General features: G+C 47.3%; 2 protein-coding genes and 1 long non-coding RNA gene across 9 annotated transcripts in view; 2 read left to right on the plus strand and 1 right to left on the minus strand.

Moving 5' to 3' along the window:
• LOC140899780 (uncharacterized) overlaps positions 1-18,205 on the plus strand; it is a 57,674-nt gene that overhangs the window by 30,224 nt on the left and 9,245 nt on the right. Inside the window, exons 4-5 of one of the 2 annotated variants that reach the window (XR_012155445.1) lie at positions 10,279-10,398; positions 13,183-13,391. This is a non-coding gene — a long non-coding RNA (uncharacterized lncRNA). Of the gene's footprint in view, positions 1-10,278; positions 10,399-13,182; positions 13,392-18,205 lie in introns of those variants that run through there. The other variant, XR_012155444.1, reaches the window with a different exon arrangement.
• The window catches only part of SLC43A2 (solute carrier family 43 member 2), a 75,551-nt gene that overhangs the window by 11,545 nt on the left and 45,801 nt on the right, over positions 1-18,205 (minus strand). For all 6 annotated transcript variants that reach the window (XM_073315822.1, XM_073315819.1, XM_073315821.1 and 3 more), the window contains 4 exons: positions 14,367-14,459; positions 11,879-12,012; positions 11,179-11,378; positions 10,467-10,613 (listed from right to left, as the gene is read on the minus strand). In XM_073315822.1, coding sequence (XP_073171923.1) covers positions 10,467-10,613; positions 11,179-11,378; positions 11,879-12,012; positions 14,367-14,459 — 574 coding nt within the window. The remainder of the gene's footprint in view (positions 1-10,466; positions 10,614-11,178; positions 11,379-11,878; positions 12,013-14,366; positions 14,460-18,205) is intronic.
• Positions 3,810-7,884, plus strand: LOC140899778 (uncharacterized). The gene is made up of 2 exons (XM_073315827.1): positions 3,810-5,572; positions 6,240-7,884. The coding sequence occupies exons 1-2, from the start codon at positions 5,047-5,049 to the stop codon at positions 6,662-6,664; spliced, it is 951 nt and encodes a 316-aa protein (XP_073171928.1). The 5' UTR covers positions 3,810-5,046; the 3' UTR covers positions 6,665-7,884.

Consider the following 18,205-nt stretch of genomic DNA (forward strand, 5'->3'; position numbering starts at 1 on the left):
ATGGACACAAATCAGATGTCAAGAATTATAACATTCAAAAACCAGTCGGAGAACACTTCAGTCTCTCTGGTCAATCGATTACAGACATGAAAGTTGCAATATTACAACAGAAAAACTTCAAAACCAGAGTCCAGAGAGAGACTGCTGAATTGGAATTCATTTGCAAATTGGATACGATTAACTTAGGCTTGAATAGAGACTGGGAGTGGCTAAGTCATTATACAAGGTAACCTATTTCCCCTTGTTTTTTCCTACCCCCTCCCCCCCTCCCGTTCCACAGACGTTTCTTGTTAAACCCTGGATTTGTGCTGGAAATGGCCCACCTTGATTATCAGACACATTGTAAGGAGAGTGATCACTTTAGATAAGCTATTACCAGCAGGAAAGTGGGGTGGGGGGAGAAAACCTTTTGAAGTGATAAACACCGATTTTTTCATGGTCTGTGTGTATAAAAACATCCTCACTGCATTTTCCACTTTTATGCATCCGATGAAGTGAGCTGTAGCTCACGAAAGCTTACACTCGAATAAATTGGTTAGTCTCTGAGGTACCACAAGTCCTCCTTTTCTTTTTGCGAATACAGACTAACACGGCTGCTACTCTGAAATCTGTATCCAACCAGGACAGATAGGGAGGCACAGATAGGATATGAGCTCACAGAGCAATTGCTTCATTCCACATCAGAACCTAAGATATAAAAAACTCCTCAGCTAACGAAGAAAAGTTTACAAGCAGCATTGTGCAACAGCGAGCGTAGGCTCAGGAGGAAACTCTGCTGCCCCCAGTTCTGGTGAGTCACTGGGGAATATTTCTCCCCAATGCTTCCCCCCCTGCCACTTCGCCACATCTCATGTGATTGTGGACTTGTGCATGACACAGAGGGACTGATTAATCAGATCCAGTGCAGTTCTGGAATAAGGATCAAGAATCTGAAACTGCCCACTTCAGCACTAAGTGCCCACAACTGCAAGCAGAACAGGACTAAGTTCAGTCCCCTCCTCCCTATATGTCTCCATCACAAAGAAATACAAACACGTGCAATGCCCATGAGGCATGCTGGAGGCATTTGAGCAGAGAACTTAAACCCTTATTCTACCCCGTGTAGTAAGAGCGGAACTCCAGCTGCCCCTCATCCCTGCCATGGTCAGGAATGTTTGTAGGTGGGATCAGAACCTGGCACACTGTCTCCAGGTATCAGTAATCATAGAATAGAATATCAGGGTTGAAAGGGACCTCGGAGGTCATCTAGTCCAACCCCCTGCTCAAAGCAGGACCAATCCCCAATTAAATCATCCCAGCCAGGGCTTTGTCAAGCCTGACCTTAAAAACTTCTAAGGAAGGAGATTCTACCACCTCCCTAGGTAATGCATTCCAGTGTTTCACCACCCTCCTAGTAAAGAAGTTTTTCCTAATATCCAACCTAAACCTCCCGCACTGCAACTTGAGACCATTACTCCTTGTCCTGTCCTCTTCTACCACTGAGAATAGTCTAGAACCATCCTCTCTGGAACCACCTCTCAGGTAGTTGAAAGCAGCTATCAAATCCCCTCTCATTCTTCTCTTCTGCAGACTAAACAATCCCAGTTCCCTCAGCCTCTCCTCATAAGTCATGTGTTCCAGACCCCTAATCATTTTTGTTGCCCTTCGCTGGACTCTCTCCAATTTTTCCACATCCTTCTTGTAGTGTGGGGCCCAAAACTGGACACAGTACTCCAGATGAGGCCTCACCAATGTCGAATAGAGGGGAACGATCACGTCCCTCGATCTGCTCGCTATGCCCCTACTTATACATCCCAAAATGCCACTGGCCTTCTTGGCAACAAGGGCACACTGCTGACTCATATCCAGCTTCTCATCCACTGTCACCCCTAGGTCCTTTTCCGCAGAACAGCTGCCTAGCCATTCGGTCCCTAGTCTGTAGCTGTGCATTGGGTTCTTCCGTCCTAAGTGCAGGACCCTGCACTTATCCTTATTGAACCTCATCAGATTTCTTTTGGCCCAATCCTCCAATTTGTCTAGGTCCCTCTGTATCCTATCCCTGCCCTCCAGCGTATCAACCACTCCTCCCAGTTTAGTATCATCCGCAAATTTGCTGAGAGTACAATCCACACCATCCTCCAGATAATTTATGAAGATATTGAACAAAACTGGGCCCAGGACCCACCCCTGGGGCACTCCACTTGACACCGGCTGCCAACTAGACATGGAGCCATTGATCACTACCCGTTGAGCCTGACAATCTAGCCAACTTTCTACCCACCTTATAGTGCATTCATCCAGCCCGTACTTCTTTAACTTGCTGACAAGAATACTGTGGGAGACAGTGTCAAAAGCTTTGCTAAAGTCAAGAAACAATACATCCACTGCTTTCCCTTCATCCACAGAACCAGTAATCTCATCATAGAAGGCAATTAGATTAGTCAGGCATGACCTTCCCTTGGTGAATCCATGCTGACTGTTCCTGATCACTTTCCTCTCATGTAAGTGCTTCAGGATTGATTCTTGAGGACCTGCTCCATGATTTTTCCGGGGACTGAGGTGAGGCTGACTGGCCTGTAGTTCCCAGGATCCTCCTCCTTCCCTTTTTTAAAGATTGGCACTACATTAGCCTTTTTCCAGTTATCTGGGACTTCCCCCGTTCGCCACGAGTTTTCAAAGATAATGGCCAATGGCTCTGCAATCACAGCCGCCAATTCCTTTCGCACTCTCGGATGCAACTTGTCCGGCCCCAAGGATTTGTGCACGTCCAGCTTTTCTAAATAGTCCCTAACCACCTCTTTCTCCACAGAGGGCTGGCCATCTACTCCCCATGTTGTGATGCCCAGCGCAGCAGTCTGGGAGCTGTCCTTGTTAGTGAAGACAGAGGCAAAAAAAGCATTGAGCACATTAGCTTTTTCCACATCCTCTGTCACTGGGTTGCCTCCCTCATTCAGTAAGGGGCCCACACGTTCAGTAAGGGGCATCCGATGAAGTGAGCTGTAGCTCATGAAAGCTTATGTTCAAATAAATTTGTTAGTCTCTCTAAGATGCCACAAGTCCTTTTCTTTTTGCGGACACAGACTAACATGGCTGCTACTCTGAAACCTACCTCAATATAGTTAAAATTACTTCTATACCACCATGGAAAAGATGGCACTTTATGATACAGACAGGCAAATTTCCTGCCTTAGACACCACAGGTGTGGACAAGAGGACCATGCAAGTCACTTAAGAGGTCACTGCACCCATCTTTGCTCTCTTATCTCTTAGAACATAAGAAGCTTTGAACCCACTGCTCTGTCCAGCTGCAGGGAGGTTTCACAGTGAGGTCTGAGTCAGCATAATCTATGCAGGAAGCAGGATTTTCAGGAAGTATCAGTGTCAGATTGTAGCTTACTGATTTTACTCCCATTGCCTACCCTACACTCAGTCCTGTTCAGGCCATCCTCTTGACTCTGAAAACATTTGGAACAACGATTGAGCCACTCAGCTCTCTCCTTGCATTATTCAGTGCAGCTGAGAGCAATTACAGGGTCTGTTCTGTGAACAAACCACAGTATGTAAAAGCAGCAGGAAAGGGTAAGTAATAAATGTATTTGTCCAGCCCTTCCCCTAACCCACATGACAAAAAAACTAGGGAAATGTGGTCTAGATGAAATTAAGGTGAGTGCACAACTTGTTGAAAGACCATACTGAAAGAGTAGTGGTTCACTACTTATCAGTGGTTCAGTGTCAAACTGGGAGGGCATATCTAGGGGAGTCCTGCAGAGGTCAGTCCTGGGTCCAGTAGTATTCAATATTTTCATTCAATCACTTGGAATAATGGAGTGGAGGATGTGCTTAAAACATCTGCAAAGGACACCAAGCTGGGAGGGGTTGTAAACACTTTGGAGGACAGGATTAGAATTCAAAATGATCTTGACAAATTGGAGATTTGGTCTGAATTCAACAAGATGGAATTCAATAGAAACAAGTGCAAAATACTCCACTTAGGAAGGGGAAAAAAAAATCAAATGCACAATTACAAAATGGGGAATAACGAGCTAGGTGGTAGTACTGCTGAAGAGGATCTGAGGGTCAGAGTGGATCACAAATTGAATATGAATCAACAATGCAATGCAGCTGTGAAAAAAAGGTTAATATTCTCGGTGTATTAACAGGAGTATCGTATGTAAGACACAGAGGTAACTGTTCCACTCTACTCAGCACTGATGGGGTCTCAACTGAGTACTGTGTCCAATTCTGGGAGAGGAACTCAAATGATAAAAGGTTTAGAAAACCTGACCTATGAGGAAAAGATTTTTAAAAATTGTTCCTGTTTTGTCTTGAGAAAAGAAGATGGAGGGGGACCTGATAACATATTTGAAAACTGTTAAGGGCTGTTATAAAGAGGACTGCGATACATTGTTCTCCATGTCCAAGGAAGGTAGGACAGGAAGTAATGGACTTAATCTGCAGCAAGACAGATTTAGGTTAGCTATGAGGAAAAGGTTTCTAACTCTCAAGGTAGTAAAGTTGTAGAATCCCCATCACTGGAAGTTTTTAAGAACAGGTTGGACAAACTCCTGTCAGGGATGGTCTAGATTTGCTTGGTCTTGCCACTACGCAAGGGGTTGGACTTGATGATTTCACCTGATCCCTGCCAGCCCTACATTTCTGATTTTAAGGGCTTGGCTACACTTGCAAGTTAGAGCGCATTAAAGGAGCCCTGGGCACACTAGCTCACTACCCATCCACACTGGCAAAGCACGTAGAGCGCTCTGACTCCGTGGCTAGAGCGCTCTGGGTACTCCACCTCAGCGAGTGGAATAATGTTTGGTGCGCCCCACTGGAGCACCGCGGCACCACTGTGGACTCCCTGGTCTGTTAGTGCACTCTGATTGGCCTCCAGAAGTGTCCCACAATGCCTGTTCTAGCCATTCTGGTCATCACTTTGAACTCTACTGCCCTGCCCTCAAGTGACCAACCATCAGACTCGCCCTTTAAATTCTCTAGGAATTTTGAAAATCCCCTTCCTGTTTGCTCAGCCAGGCGTGGAGTGCTCTCAGCGAATCTTTCCAGGTGACCATGCCTCCATGCGCCAGGCAATCCCCAGTATGGAGGAATTGCGAGGTGCTGGACCTCATCAGCGTTGGGGGGGAGGAAGCTGTCCAGTCCCAGCTGCGCTCCAGCCGTAGGAATTATGATACCTTTGGGCAGATATCAAGGGACATGATGGAAGGGGGCCATGACTGGGACGCACTGCAGTGCAGGATTAAAGTGAAGGAGCTGCGGAATGCCTACCGCAAAGCCCACGAGGCAAACAGCCACTCCGGTGCTGCCCCTGCAACCTGCCATTTCTACAAAGAGCTGGATGCGATACTTGGGGGCAACCCCATCTCCACTCCAAGTACCACCATGGACACTTCAGAGCCCAGTTCAACAAGGCAGGAGGAGAAGGTGGAGCAAAGCAGGAGCGAGGGTGCTGAGGCAGAGGAAGACACCCTGGCATCCCTAGATGCATGTAGCCAGGAGCTGTTCTCAAGCCAGGAGGAAGGTAGCCAGTTGTGGCGGCCGTTGCTTGGGGAAGGACAAATACCAAAGGAGGTTCCCGGTAAGCAGCTTTTATTTTGGGAAGGAAGTTATTCGGTGCGGACTCTTGGGGCGAGGAAGGTTAGGGCTGCATGCATGCCTCGATGTGGAATAGGGCGTTGATGTGCTCTCTCACATCGTGGTAATCAGCCCCAGTGATCTCTTCAAAGGTCTCATCCAGAACTTGGGCAATGTGCTTGCACAGGTTTCTCAGGAGAGCCACTGTGGTCCTTGTCCCAGTAAGGCTAAGGTGTCCCTGCCACTGTGCTGTGCGGGGTGGGGAGACCATTGCTGCACACAGGCAAGCTGCATATGGGCCAGGGCAGAAGCCACATTGCAGTAGGAGACCCTCCCTTGCTTCCCAGGTCACTCTCAGCAGCAAGATATCTTCCAGGACGAACTCCTGTGGAAAATGTGGGGATAGTGTTCGGTATAGGGGCCCCCTCCCACTGTTGGCTCTCCCCAAGGCACAGAAACCCAGAGGACAGTACAGCTGTGAAACAGTCAGTCATGTTTGACCCTGTGCTTACTCACCATTTCGGGGCTCCCATGGGTTATGTGCGCTTACTTTGGGACGGGCAAATTATGCTATTATGTAGACTGTGCTTGCCCTTAAGTACGGGGGAATCATTGCTCTGTCTGGTGTGAACAATGCTGCCTCTGTTAAGTGTTGCATTTTGCCTTTACAGATGCAACCTTGAGATCTCAGCCGTCCGTGTTATCACCGGCCAAGAGACTCCAAAGAATCAGAAAGAGGCCACGTAGAAGCAAGGAAGACATGTTGCATGAAGTGATGCAGCATTCAAGTAACGAAAATCAAAAAGTGCAGGAGTGGTGGAACAGTGAAAAGAGGATCCGCCAGCAGAATAAGGAGCGCCGACAGAAAAGCGCTGTGCTCTGGCAGCAAAGCACGGATTGGCTGATGAGCATCATGCAGCGCCAAACGGACTTGATCCAGGCGCTCGTAGCACTGCAGGTGGAGCCCTACCGCGCCTGCCCCCTCCCCCACAGCCCTTGTCCCAGAACTCTTTCCCTTGTGCCCCCAGGTCACCTCCAACCCACTTTCCCCAACATCCGGGTTCTTACCGCCACCAGCTGCCTCCAACACCTGTAGCTTCACCACCCAGCCCTGAAAACTACGACCCTGACCCTCTGCGCGCAACCCCTGTCACCCTGCAGTACAGCACTCATTGCGCAGCACTCCAGACAGGAAGGCCGAGTACGATAACAGGACATACGCAAACCTGTGATCGTACCGTTCCCCACCCCACCCCCTTGCCCTCTCTGTTTCCCAAGCAGTTGTGTTTCTTTTCAATAAATGGATTTGTTGGCTTTGAAAACATTATTGCATAAGGTAAAAGATACCTTAGCCCAGGAAAGAAAGAAACAGACACTGCAAGTCAATGTAGCAAACACAGATTCCTACTAACATTGGAACCACTGCACTTCACTCCCATGCAGGGCACCAGACATTACTGGTGGCTTTCAGCCACAAATTGCTCCCTCAAGGCATCCCTAATCCTTGCAGCCCAGCGTTGGGCCCCTCTAATAGCTTTGCTCTCTGGCTGTTCAAATTCAGTCTCCAGATGTTGAACCTCCAAGTTTCATGCCTGAGTGAATCGTTCACCCTTCCCTTCACAAATGTTATGGAGGGTATAGCACGCGGATATAACCGCAGGGATGTGTCATCGGCCAGGTCCAGCTTCCCATACAGAGAGTGCCAGCAGCCGTTTAAACGGCCAACAGCACACTCCACAGTCATTCTGCACCAGCTCAGCCTGTTGTTGAACTGCACCTTGCTGCTGTCAAGGCTCCCTGAGTAGGGTTTCATGGGCCACGGCATTAAGGGGTAAGCGGGGTCTCCAAGGATCACAATGGGCATTTCGACATCCCCTACAGTGATCTTCTGGTCTGGGAAAAAAGTCCCGGCTTGCAGCTTCCTGAACAGGCCAGTGTTCCAAAAGATGCGTGCGTCATGCACCTTTCCTGGCCAGCCTGCGTTAATGTCAATGTAACGCCCACGGTGATCCACAAGCACCTGGAGAACCACAGAGAAATAGCCCTTCCATTTAACATACTCGGAGGCTAGGTGGGCTGGTGCCAGAACTGGAATATGTGTCTCATCTATCGCCCCTCCGCAGTTAGGGAAACCCATTTGTGCAAAGCCATCCACATTACCCAGAGTCACAGTTCTTCTGAGCAGGATGCGATTAATGGCCCTGCAAACTTATATCAACACGATTCCAACAATCAACTTTCCCACTCCAAACTGGTTAGTGACCGATCGGTAGCTGTCTGGAGTTGCCAGCTCCCAGATTGCAATAGCCACCCGCTTCTCCACTTTCAGGGCAGCTCTCAATCTCGTGTCCTTGCGCCACAGGGTGCGGGCGAGCTCCTCACACAGTCCCATGAAAGTGGCTTTTCTCATCCGAAAGTTCTGCAGCCACTGCTCGCCATCCCAGACTTGCATGACGATGTGATCCCACCCCTCAGTGCTTGTTCCCGAGCCCAAAAGCGGGGTTCCACGGTGGTGAGCATGTCCGTGAATGCCAGAATCAAACTCGTGTCATATGTGTTACTTGAGTCAATATCATCGTCGGAGACCTCACTGTCACTTTGGATCATAAGGAATAACTCGACTGCCAAACGCAACATGCCGGCAAGACTCGTCAGCATACTCCTCAGCAGTTCAGGCTCCATTCCCGCAGACCAAAAGGGAAGACAGGGCGCGCAGTACAAAAAACGTTGAAAGATGGCGCCAAATGTGGACGGAAGCACAGGGATTCCTGGGATGCGAACCAATGCATCACGGCCCATCGGGACAGGAGCCAGAATGCCCCGCATCCCCCGCACCCTTCCCACAAGCCAGAAGGGAAGGGGTGATCTGTGGGATAGCTGCCCATAAGCCCCACTCCCAAAGTCGCTGCAAGTGCCATAGATGTGGCCACACCAGTGCAGCGCTTTCCCTACTGCGCTCTCCGAAGGTGGGTTTAACTGAAAGCGCTCTACATCTGCAAGTGTAGCCATGCCCTAAAGCACTGGTTCTCAAAGCGGGTCTGCTGCTTGTTCAGGTAAAGCCCCTGGCGGGCCGGACCAGTTTGTTTACCTGCCGCGTCCGCAGGTTTGGCCAATCGCGGCTCCTGCTGGCCGCGGTTCGCCGCTCCAGGCCAATGGGGGCTAAAGGAAGGGCGGCCAGCACGTCCCTTGGCCCACGCTGCTTCCCCACAGCCCCCATTGGTCTGGAGCGGTGAACTGCGGCCAGCGGGAGCCGCAATTGGCCGAACCTGCAGATGCGGCAGGTAAACAAACCGGTCCGGCCCGCCAGGGGCTTTCCCTGAACAAGCAGCGGACCGGCTTTGAGAACCACTGCCCTAAAGCACATTTCTACACCTCTGCATCCTTCTCAGAGCTCTTCATGTGAGCCAAGCAGACACAACCCAGACAATACTAAGACTTTGGACAACCCTACTGTTTTCCAGATACTATGGAAACTCTAAGACAGCAGCTAGCACACTGGGTCCAGGCTGCACCACAGGAGAAATCCAGACGGTGGCACATAAACAGATACCAGGTCTATGAGACACAACCCATTTCTCAGCATTTTAGAGTTTTATCTGTTCACTTGAACTATTATGGGGTCCAAGTAAGAGTTGTACCAAGAGAATAAATTAGAAATTGTCACAAAAAACTTAACACTTGTGCTTTTAAAAAAAAACAAAAAAAAAGTTGGGACTAAAAATAAAACTAGAACTAACCTCAAGCAGTAAAACAAGCAAAATGGAGGAGAGTAACAGTGAAAGAAGGTTTCAGAGTAGCAGCCATGTTAGTCTGTATTCACAAAAAGAAAAGGAGTACTTGTGGCACCATAGAGACTAACAAATTTATTTGAGCATAAGCTTTCGTGAGCTACAGCTCACTTCATCGGATGCAGTGAAGTGAAAGAAGAAGTGTTAAGTGAGTGAGAAGCATGGAACCCATTTTGGGAAAGGCATCCAACCCTGGGATTTGTACTATTTAGAGTTTAATGTCTATGTTGCCTCTTGAGCCAGAAGAGAGAGAGAGCCAAATGCTACAGTCTGTCAAGCACTGGACTGAAGAAACAAAGCAATTCATGGAATGCCGGGGCATTTGGAAATTCTTGAATTTATTCTCCTCTCCTCCCCTAGTGCCTCATGATTGTTTTTGAAAGAGTGCCTCTTGATTTATCAGCTTCACAAAATTCCAGATTTAACAAGTCCAAACCAGATCTTACTGCACAAGACAAAATTGAGCTATATTTTGTTTTGCAATTCAGGGTACTTTTATAAGTAAACTGTAAACTAAATGTACTCTTTCCTGTTGGCTTCCTTCACTGAATCAGACACAAACAAATCCCAGAACAGAAGCTGCCAGTCAGCCTCCCAGACACACAACAGTATGCACAAGGCTATCATGACATCATTTCCCCTCAGTGCTTTGGAATGAGTTACAGAAAGGGAAAAAAAAAATCCAATCTACTTTTAAAACTATCTGCAGTTGAACTCAGCTGCTCTGTATTTTGTGCTTGCTCATGATAAAAAATACCCAGTGGAACAGATTTTTGTTATGGCCCTCCCTGTCCTGCCAAACTTGGTAACCCCTGTTTAAGGACACGACATGGAAAGTATTTAATAAAAGCTTGGCTGAAAATAACTTGATATTTGAGCGTGCACCTTCTTATTTGACATCTTGTTGCCCCTCTGCTTTTAGCATTTTCCAGCCACCCATCAGACCATGACAGCAGCTGTCGGTTACACTCGGACCACTGAGCTGGTGACAGGCAGATAAACAGAATGGCATCTGGTGACTAATAAGAAACCAACATCCCTGGTAGGTGAACGGTCAGGGTCATTTCCCTGTTTCAAGGGAAGAGGTGAGAATTCTTGGTATTAATCTACCTGTCTCCAGGTCTCCCTCCACAAGGAATCCCAGGATGTTGTTCATGGCCCCCATGTAGAAAATGAGCCGCAGCTGAGTGACGCACATGGTGATGAGGCTGAGTAGCAAAATGGGGCTGAAGACACTGTGCATAAAGGACGGAGATGCTGCAGAGGAAACAGGAGAGTCTCTGAATGAGGCAGCCTCTGGTAATGGCTATTAAACATATAGGACATCAGAACAGACTTTGGATTGTTTAGATCCATAGTCTTCTACTGGCTACATTACATAAACACAATACTCTAGGGACAGTCCAGTGGGGAGTTCAGCACCAGTGACTAACTTCTACAGAAGGGACTCCCTAAAAAAGGGATGATGTGAGGAGGACAACGACGAATAGCTGTAAGAATTTAGCACGTCAGTCTTTAGCTATAGCAGTTCATACTTTATGTACTGTCTATGTAATGTTCACCAGCACCCAGACATCTGCCAGGGCAGCAACATATGCCATCAAGGTCCGTCCATGCATCTGGGGGGGTTTATGTGGTCTCAATATATACTTATCTGGACAATGATGTGTTGCACACACGGGTTAAATTCACCACATGTAAGGGCCTGCACAAGGCCTAAGTATTGCTTAGCTCCTATTTTGAGGAGTTAAGTGGTGCACTGACCTTGTCCTGGCCCTTTGCACTAGGGTGAATGACACATGTACAAATCCAGAGACAATACCTGCATCGTCTGCTTGACACTTCACTTCCAGGTCCACTGTTGATAGACAGAGTTTGTTTCCCTCTTGAGCTGCCAGCTCCTTGGAGTTCTTCATGGAGCTCCCCACACTCAGACGACGTCCCACTGTGGTCACCTGCTTGTAAAACTGTTTCCCTGTAATTTTGTGGTCAAATCCCAGCCAGCTGAACTTGATCTTCACTCTGTGTGGCAGAAGAGAGGAGGGGGAAAAAAAAGAAAAAAAGAGAGTAAGAGCTGCAAAGCAGGGCTGAGATACATGGACTGATCTAAGGATATTGGAGTCACAGGATGCAGGAAGGTTGACTATGGATTTCCAGACATTGATTTGAACCTATAAAATCCCAAAGAGCCTGAGATCCAATTACCAAAGAGAAACCTCTCTCTCTCTCTCTCTCTGCTTTATTGCCACATCAAAGGTGCCAGAGCTGGAACGGCCTCAGTAGAGAAACGAAGTTGCTGCTAGAAGGGTGTTTGCTGTAGTGAGTCCGAGAGGCTGGAACACACTGTCCTCCCTGAATATCCAGAGTCTCACTAGCTAGAAGTCAACCATAAATATTTAAGATTAGGAATACAATGTATCTTCCTCTGAAGCAGCTGATGCTAGCCTTTCTCGGAGATTGGACTCCATGACTGATCCAGTCCAGCAATTTCTACATTCCTAAGAGCAGAAGGAGACACTTACGTGTAGTCCATGTCTTCTGGTCCTGGGAATGGCTCCAGTGGCCAGTTGAAGAAACAGTTGAAGAAAACTAGCCCTGCACAGGATGCCCAGACAATCAGAATGAGGATGAAAGAGACACCAAAATCATATATAACCTGGAATTCACAACAGAATAATATCATTAGCACATAAAATATCCTACACTCTAATGTTTGCTGAAGTGGATTCAGGAAGAAGGTGGAGGGGAAAGCATGTGGCATTTAAAAACAGGGTTGCAAGGTGACATCTAATGAAGGAAGGAATTCTGTGACATCATGTAAGCACAACAAAAGTTTTGCACAAATTTATGACAGGTTTCAGAGTAACAGCCGTGTTAGTCTGTCTTCGCAAAAAGAAAAGGAGTACTTGTGGCACCTTAGAGACTAACCAATGTATTTGAGCATGAGCTTTCGTGAGCTACAGCTCACTTCATCGGATGCATACCGTGGAAACTGCAGCAGACTTTATATACACATATATATAAAATTTATGTACAATTTTATATATGTGTATATAAAGTCTGCTGCAGTTTCCACGGTATGCATCCGATGAAGTGAGCTGTAGCTCACGAAAGCTCATGCTCAAATACATTGGTTAGTCTCTAAGGTGCCACAAGTACTCCTTTTCTTTTTGCACAAATTTATGTATACAAGACATCAGTTACAAGAAAAAAAGGAGCTGCTGCTGAAATTGATACCCAGCTCTGTCAGAAACAATACAATAACTCCTCACTTGAAGTCGTCCCGGTTAAGGTTGTTTTGTTGTATGTTGCTGATCAATTAGAGAACACACTCATTTAAAGTTGCGCAATGCTCCCTTATAACATTGTTTGGCAGCCACCTCCTTTGTCCACTGCTTGCAGAAAGAGCAGCCCGTTGGAGTTGGATGGTGGGGGCTTAGAACCAGGGTGGACCGGCAGCCCTCTAAGTTCCCTGTGTGGCAACCGCCCAGCAGGCTAGCAATTGCCAGGCAGTGCAGCTGTCCCTCCCCCACTGCCCTGTGCTGCTCCTTTCCTCTGCCTTGGAGCTGCTCCCCTGGGAGCCTCCTGCTTGCTGTGTGCGAGGGGCGGAGAGGGGAGAGGAGAGAGAAGTGGTGTGCTAATGTCAGGGTATCCCCTTCCTCCCCACTCCTGTACCTTATCTCCACAGAGAAGTGGAGGGGACATGACAGGGCTCAGGACGGAGGGAGTTGGCTGGCAACAGTTGCTATTTCAACTTGCTGATCTACTTAAATAGGCAATGTACTTAGAGGGGCAATGCGCATCTCTCTCTCTCTCTCTCTCACAGAGTGTGTCTCTGTCTCTCTCTGCCATGCTGTTTCCTCTCCCTCCATTCATGCTGCCTTGTAGAGCGTGAGGCTAGATTAACAACAACACGTTAACCCTTGAGGGCTCAGCCAAGTGCCAATTTATCATTTAGCAGCAAGGCATTCCCTGGAAAATATCTCACCCTCCGACTTCGCCACCTCAACCAAGCTTCAGCAATCATCATTGCCGTGTACAGTATTAAATTGTTTGTTTAAAACTTATACTCTCTGTGTGTGTGTGTGTGTGTGTCTGTCTGTCTTTTGTCTGGCAAAAAAAAAATTTCCCTGGAACCTAACTCCCCCTATTTACATTAATTCTTGTGGGGAAATTGGATTCGCTTAACATTGTTTTGCTTAAAGTAGCATTTTTCAGGAACATAACTACAACGTTAAGCGAGGAGTTAATGTGCAGTCATTTGAGAAGTTACATCTAGATCTTCTTAGGAAGCCCATTAGGAACTTTGCTGCATGGTTGGTATAACTTGGTCTGACCTACTGTCTGGACCCATAAGAGTCTTGGATTTATAGAAGCTAAACCGTATTAATTTTGCCTCTGCGGATGAATCTTTGTCAGTGAGCACCAGTACCAATGTATTAAATAGCACAGACTTATTGGCTGTCCTTCCCTTTCAGAGCTCTCCACGAAACTCTCTAATTAGTCTTATCACTATCTGAAGGTGGACAGCCACCTCCAGATAATAATCAAAAGTTGATATTTTATTACAGTCGGTCCCATGGATTCCAGGATTTCAAATTTATATTTTTCAACTCCAGAGATTACTTATATCACTAAAGATGGAAAATGCTTTTGTTTCTTTAACACCACTATAATCCTATGACTTGTACACTTTTCACTGAAAACATCTCAGAACTTCTAAAAACCATCCTGGCCAGTTTATAGACCTATCTGAGCATCTCAAAATCTTTAATGTATTTATCCTCCCAACACTCAGGTCAGGTAGGAAAGGTCTATTATCCCCATTTAAAATGTCTTGCCCAAGGTCACACAGGAAGTCTGCGGCACAGCAGGGAAATGAACATAGGTCTCATATATCCCAGGTTAGCACCACCCTTTCTAATTACCATCATGCAGCATGGAGTCTAAGACAGCAACCTCAGAATTGAGGAGCCAAATTTGTCAGAGCTCAGGATTCCACATCCTCACCTTGATTCCAGGAAAAGTGACAGCCGAAGACGCGTAGGAGCCAATCATCAGAGCAATGAACGTGGAACGAAGATCACCAAACATGTTGGGCAGCTGAAAGGGGGGGGGGGGAGGGAAGAAAAAACAAACAAAACATCTTGTTGAAACTGGACTAGGGGAAGAAGGAAGGAAGAGAAGAACATTGCTTTGAGAAGCCCCTGGCACCAAATATTTTGGCCTCTGGATCTAGGAAATGGAAGAAAATGTTAATTATTCAATAATTTATTTGGCTTTCCACAACAGTACACTGGGATGCAATGAGGCTGTGAAAGAGCTCATCTGCTCTGCTGCCTTTAGTGTTACCCCATCAAGGCTTGCCTACATAGGGAAGTTTACCAGTATATTTATACCAGTATGTCACACACTGGTAAAAGCACTTTAATTCCAGAATAAGAGGGCCCATACAGGTAGTTATAAGTATATCACTATAGTTATGCCAGTAAATTTCCCCATGTAGAAAAGCCCTTAATAACTAGCTTTTAAACCAAAAGAAACATGGCCATTGCTGCAGCTTTTCTTGCTGCCTTTGGGAGCAGGTCTTCCCTACACATTAATTACCCTTTGCATAAAGGTGTCTGTCTTTAACTCCCCCACTGCCCACTCTTTCACGATCGTATTTTCCAACGAGTTTCCATGTCAAACTTTGTGTTCACCACCTTTCTCTACACCTCTGAATTGTATACACCTCGGTCCCGTCTACTAGCTAGAAAAGGGGAGATTAATATAGATTAATAATGCCCCCAACCTCTAACACACACAACCCACAGGATACTGATCTCCACTCACTTCCATATTATTTCTCATTCTTCAGCATCCTAACTGCATCACAGTCCCTCAAACTCTAGGGGAGTTATTCCCAGCACTTTGTACAATGCCACAATTGTTCGTAGATCATAAAGCCAGAAGGTGTCTACTTCTAAGACTGATAAATAAAGCAATATTATTATTTTATTTGCTGTTTAGGGACCTTGCTGAGCTGCAAAAAATTAGACCAAACCTGAAGAAACGAGCTCTCACATACGTGCGTTGCAATAGGAAAACAAATCAATTTTTCCCAGTAATAAGGCAGGCATGCCAGTCAGTGCCAAGGTGGGATCTCCTGCATGTTTATATTTTGAAGTCCTCCTGTAAGTGCCATCTGGCTCAGTTATGTATCATGGTTATTTCTCGTTACAAACTTTCGTATGGAATGCATCTCCAGGGCCTTGAATCATCCCAGAGCAGGAGCAGCAGTTATGATGTTTAGAGATTTAGGCCAGGTCTACATTACCACTTACATTGCTCAGGGGTGTGAATAAGCCATCTCCCTGAGTGACGTAAATTACACCGACCTAAGCACCTTTGTGAAGAGTGGAGAAGCTACCACCGCTCACGGAGGTGGATTTATTATGTTGATGGGAGATCTCTCTCCCATCAGCACAGAGCAGTAGTCTCCAACCTTTTTATGCACGAGATCACTTTTTGAATTTAAGTCCAACCCATGATCTCCCCCACCCCTTTCCCGAGGCCCCATCCTGCTCACTCTATCCCCCCTACCCTCCGTCGCTCGCTCTCACTCACTTTCACTGGGCTGGAGCAGGGGTTTGGGAGGGGGTGCAGGCTCTGGGCTGAGGGGTTCAGAGTGTGGGAGGGGGTTTTAGGTGGAGCCTGGGGCAGGGGGTTGGGGTGCTGGCTCTGGGAGAGGGCTCCGGGCTGGAGGTTTGGGGTGCAGGAGGGGGTGAGGGGTGCAAACTCTGGGAGGGGGCTGAGGTGGAGGAGGGGGTTTGGGATGGAGGCTCCAGCAGGGGGCTAAAGGCTGGGGAAGGGGGTTGGGGTGCAGGAGGGGGTACGGGGTGCTGGCTCCGGGAGAGGGCTCAGGGCTGAAGGTTTGGGGTGCAGGAGGGATTTGAGGTGGTGGCTCCAGGAGGAGGCTCAGGGCTGGGGTGTGGGCTCCCACCAGGCAGCACTTACCTTGGGCAGCTCCTGGTCGCCAGCACAGCGGGGCTAAGGCAGGCTCCCTGCCTGCCCTGGCAGCACCACCCCTACAGCCCCCATTGACCACAGTTCCCTGTTCCCAGCCAATGGGAGCTGCGGGGGTGGTTCTTGAAGGCAGGAGCAGTGCATGGAGACTCCTGCCACCCCCCAGGGGCTGCAGAGGCATGCTGGCCGCTTCTGGGAGCAGTGGGAGGCCGCGGAAGGCAGGGAGCCTGCCTTAGCCCCACTTCACCGCCCGACTTTTAGTGACTGGAGATCGCAATTGACTGCTGGAGGCTCCAGGATTGACCAGTTGATCGTGATCTATGGGTTGGTGACCGCTGGCAAAGAGCATCTTCACCAGACATGCTGCAGCTGCACCATATAGCACAGACTAGCCCTTACTCTACTTTTGGGGAAACGTGAGAAAACAACTTGGTGGCAGCAGGGCATGCTGCAATGTTCTGCAGTAGGACATGCCCACACCCAGATACCTACATCCAGAACAGCTGTCAACTGACTGTCCTAGGGAGGTGTGCATTGGAAACATATAAAGCGATCTCTTCCCAGGCATGAAATTGCAGCTCTGGGTGTGGTGGCCTAAATCTGCACCGCAACACAACACCTGTCACACTGTAACCTCTCTGTCTTACTCTAGAAAGAAGCTGGTCCTTGTCACCAGGCAGGGAATTCAGCTCCTGTTTATTTAAATTCAGTAATACCCTAAACCTAAATAAGCCTACAGAATTACAACAGCTGCTGCGGGAAGGGCTTCGAGCAGGGCAAGTACTCCACAAACACAGCTGCTTCATGGCTTGGTTTTCTTTCAAAGCAACAGAGATCACACAAAGAGCTTTTTCTACACAGCACAGAAGCAAGACTCAAGCCTAGGTGACACTTCAACCATAGTGGTTGGTGGCAATTTTTAGTAATGTGCTTGAAGAAGCGAAACAGTCTTTGCCATTATATCCAAGTCTTTTTATGGCAAGGAGGGAAGGCAGAACCTGTGCTCCTCTCTGCATTAGGGCAGAATTTTGAGAAAGGCTCACTTTCCAAAGAACATAGCTCCCATTTAAGTACTAAAACAAATAGCTGGATTTTCAAGAGAGTTCAGCATATTTGGATGAACTCTCTAGAAAACCTGGCCCCAATTGTTGGCCCTGACCACTTGATTATCTGAACCTGAGATTTTTGTGGGGGAGCGGGGTGGGGAAGGGAAGAAAGAGCTGGTCCTAAAAGGAAAACCTTCAAAATAGACCAGGAAAAGGGCACTGGTGCTATCCTCCTTCCATATCCTGTTTCCCCATCAGTGTTGCCAACTCTTGATGTTCGGTGTTTTTCTTACAGCTCCAGCTACTAGGGACCGGCAGTTACACAATCAGCAGCTTTCATTATTTAAAAAAAAAAATATATATTTTCTAGCTCTCATGGTTGCAGAAGAGGAGACTTGAAAAAGTGAACCATAAAAAGGCAGAGAGACCCAAAATTTTATTATTTTTCATATATTTTCAAGGCTATAAGGGACCATTTCATCTAGTCTGATTTCTTGCATAACAGGCCAGAGAATTTCATCCAGCACTTTCTGCATCAAGCCCTAAATTGTAGCTGAGCTACAGCACATCTTTTAGAAAGAAAGGCAATCTTGATTTAAAGGTTCCAAGTGACAGAGAATCCACCACATCGCAAGGTAAACTGTTCCAGTGGCTGATCACCCTCACCATTAAAATTTTGCACTTTATTTCTAATCTGAATTTGTGCAACTTCTCAGCTTCCAGCCACTGGATTTTGTAATGCATTTTTCTGCAAGATTGAAGGGCCTTCCTCTATCAGAAATTCTTTCCTCACAT

The sequence above is a fragment of the Lepidochelys kempii genome, chromosome 17 (assembly GCF_965140265.1).
Source record: "Lepidochelys kempii isolate rLepKem1 chromosome 17, rLepKem1.hap2, whole genome shotgun sequence".
NCBI lineage: Eukaryota > Metazoa > Chordata > Testudines > Cheloniidae > Lepidochelys > Lepidochelys kempii.

Bases quoted from the DNA above. Each gene is read 5' to 3' on its own strand.
- LOC140899778 (XM_073315827.1), top strand. From the start codon at position 5,047: ATGCCTCCATGCGCCAGGCAATCCCCAGTATGGAGGAATTGCGAGGTG. The intron at 5,573-6,239 runs GTAAGCAGCTTT...TTGCCTTTACAG, and splicing joins AATACCAAAGGAGGTTCCCG to ATGCAACCTTGAGATCTCAG.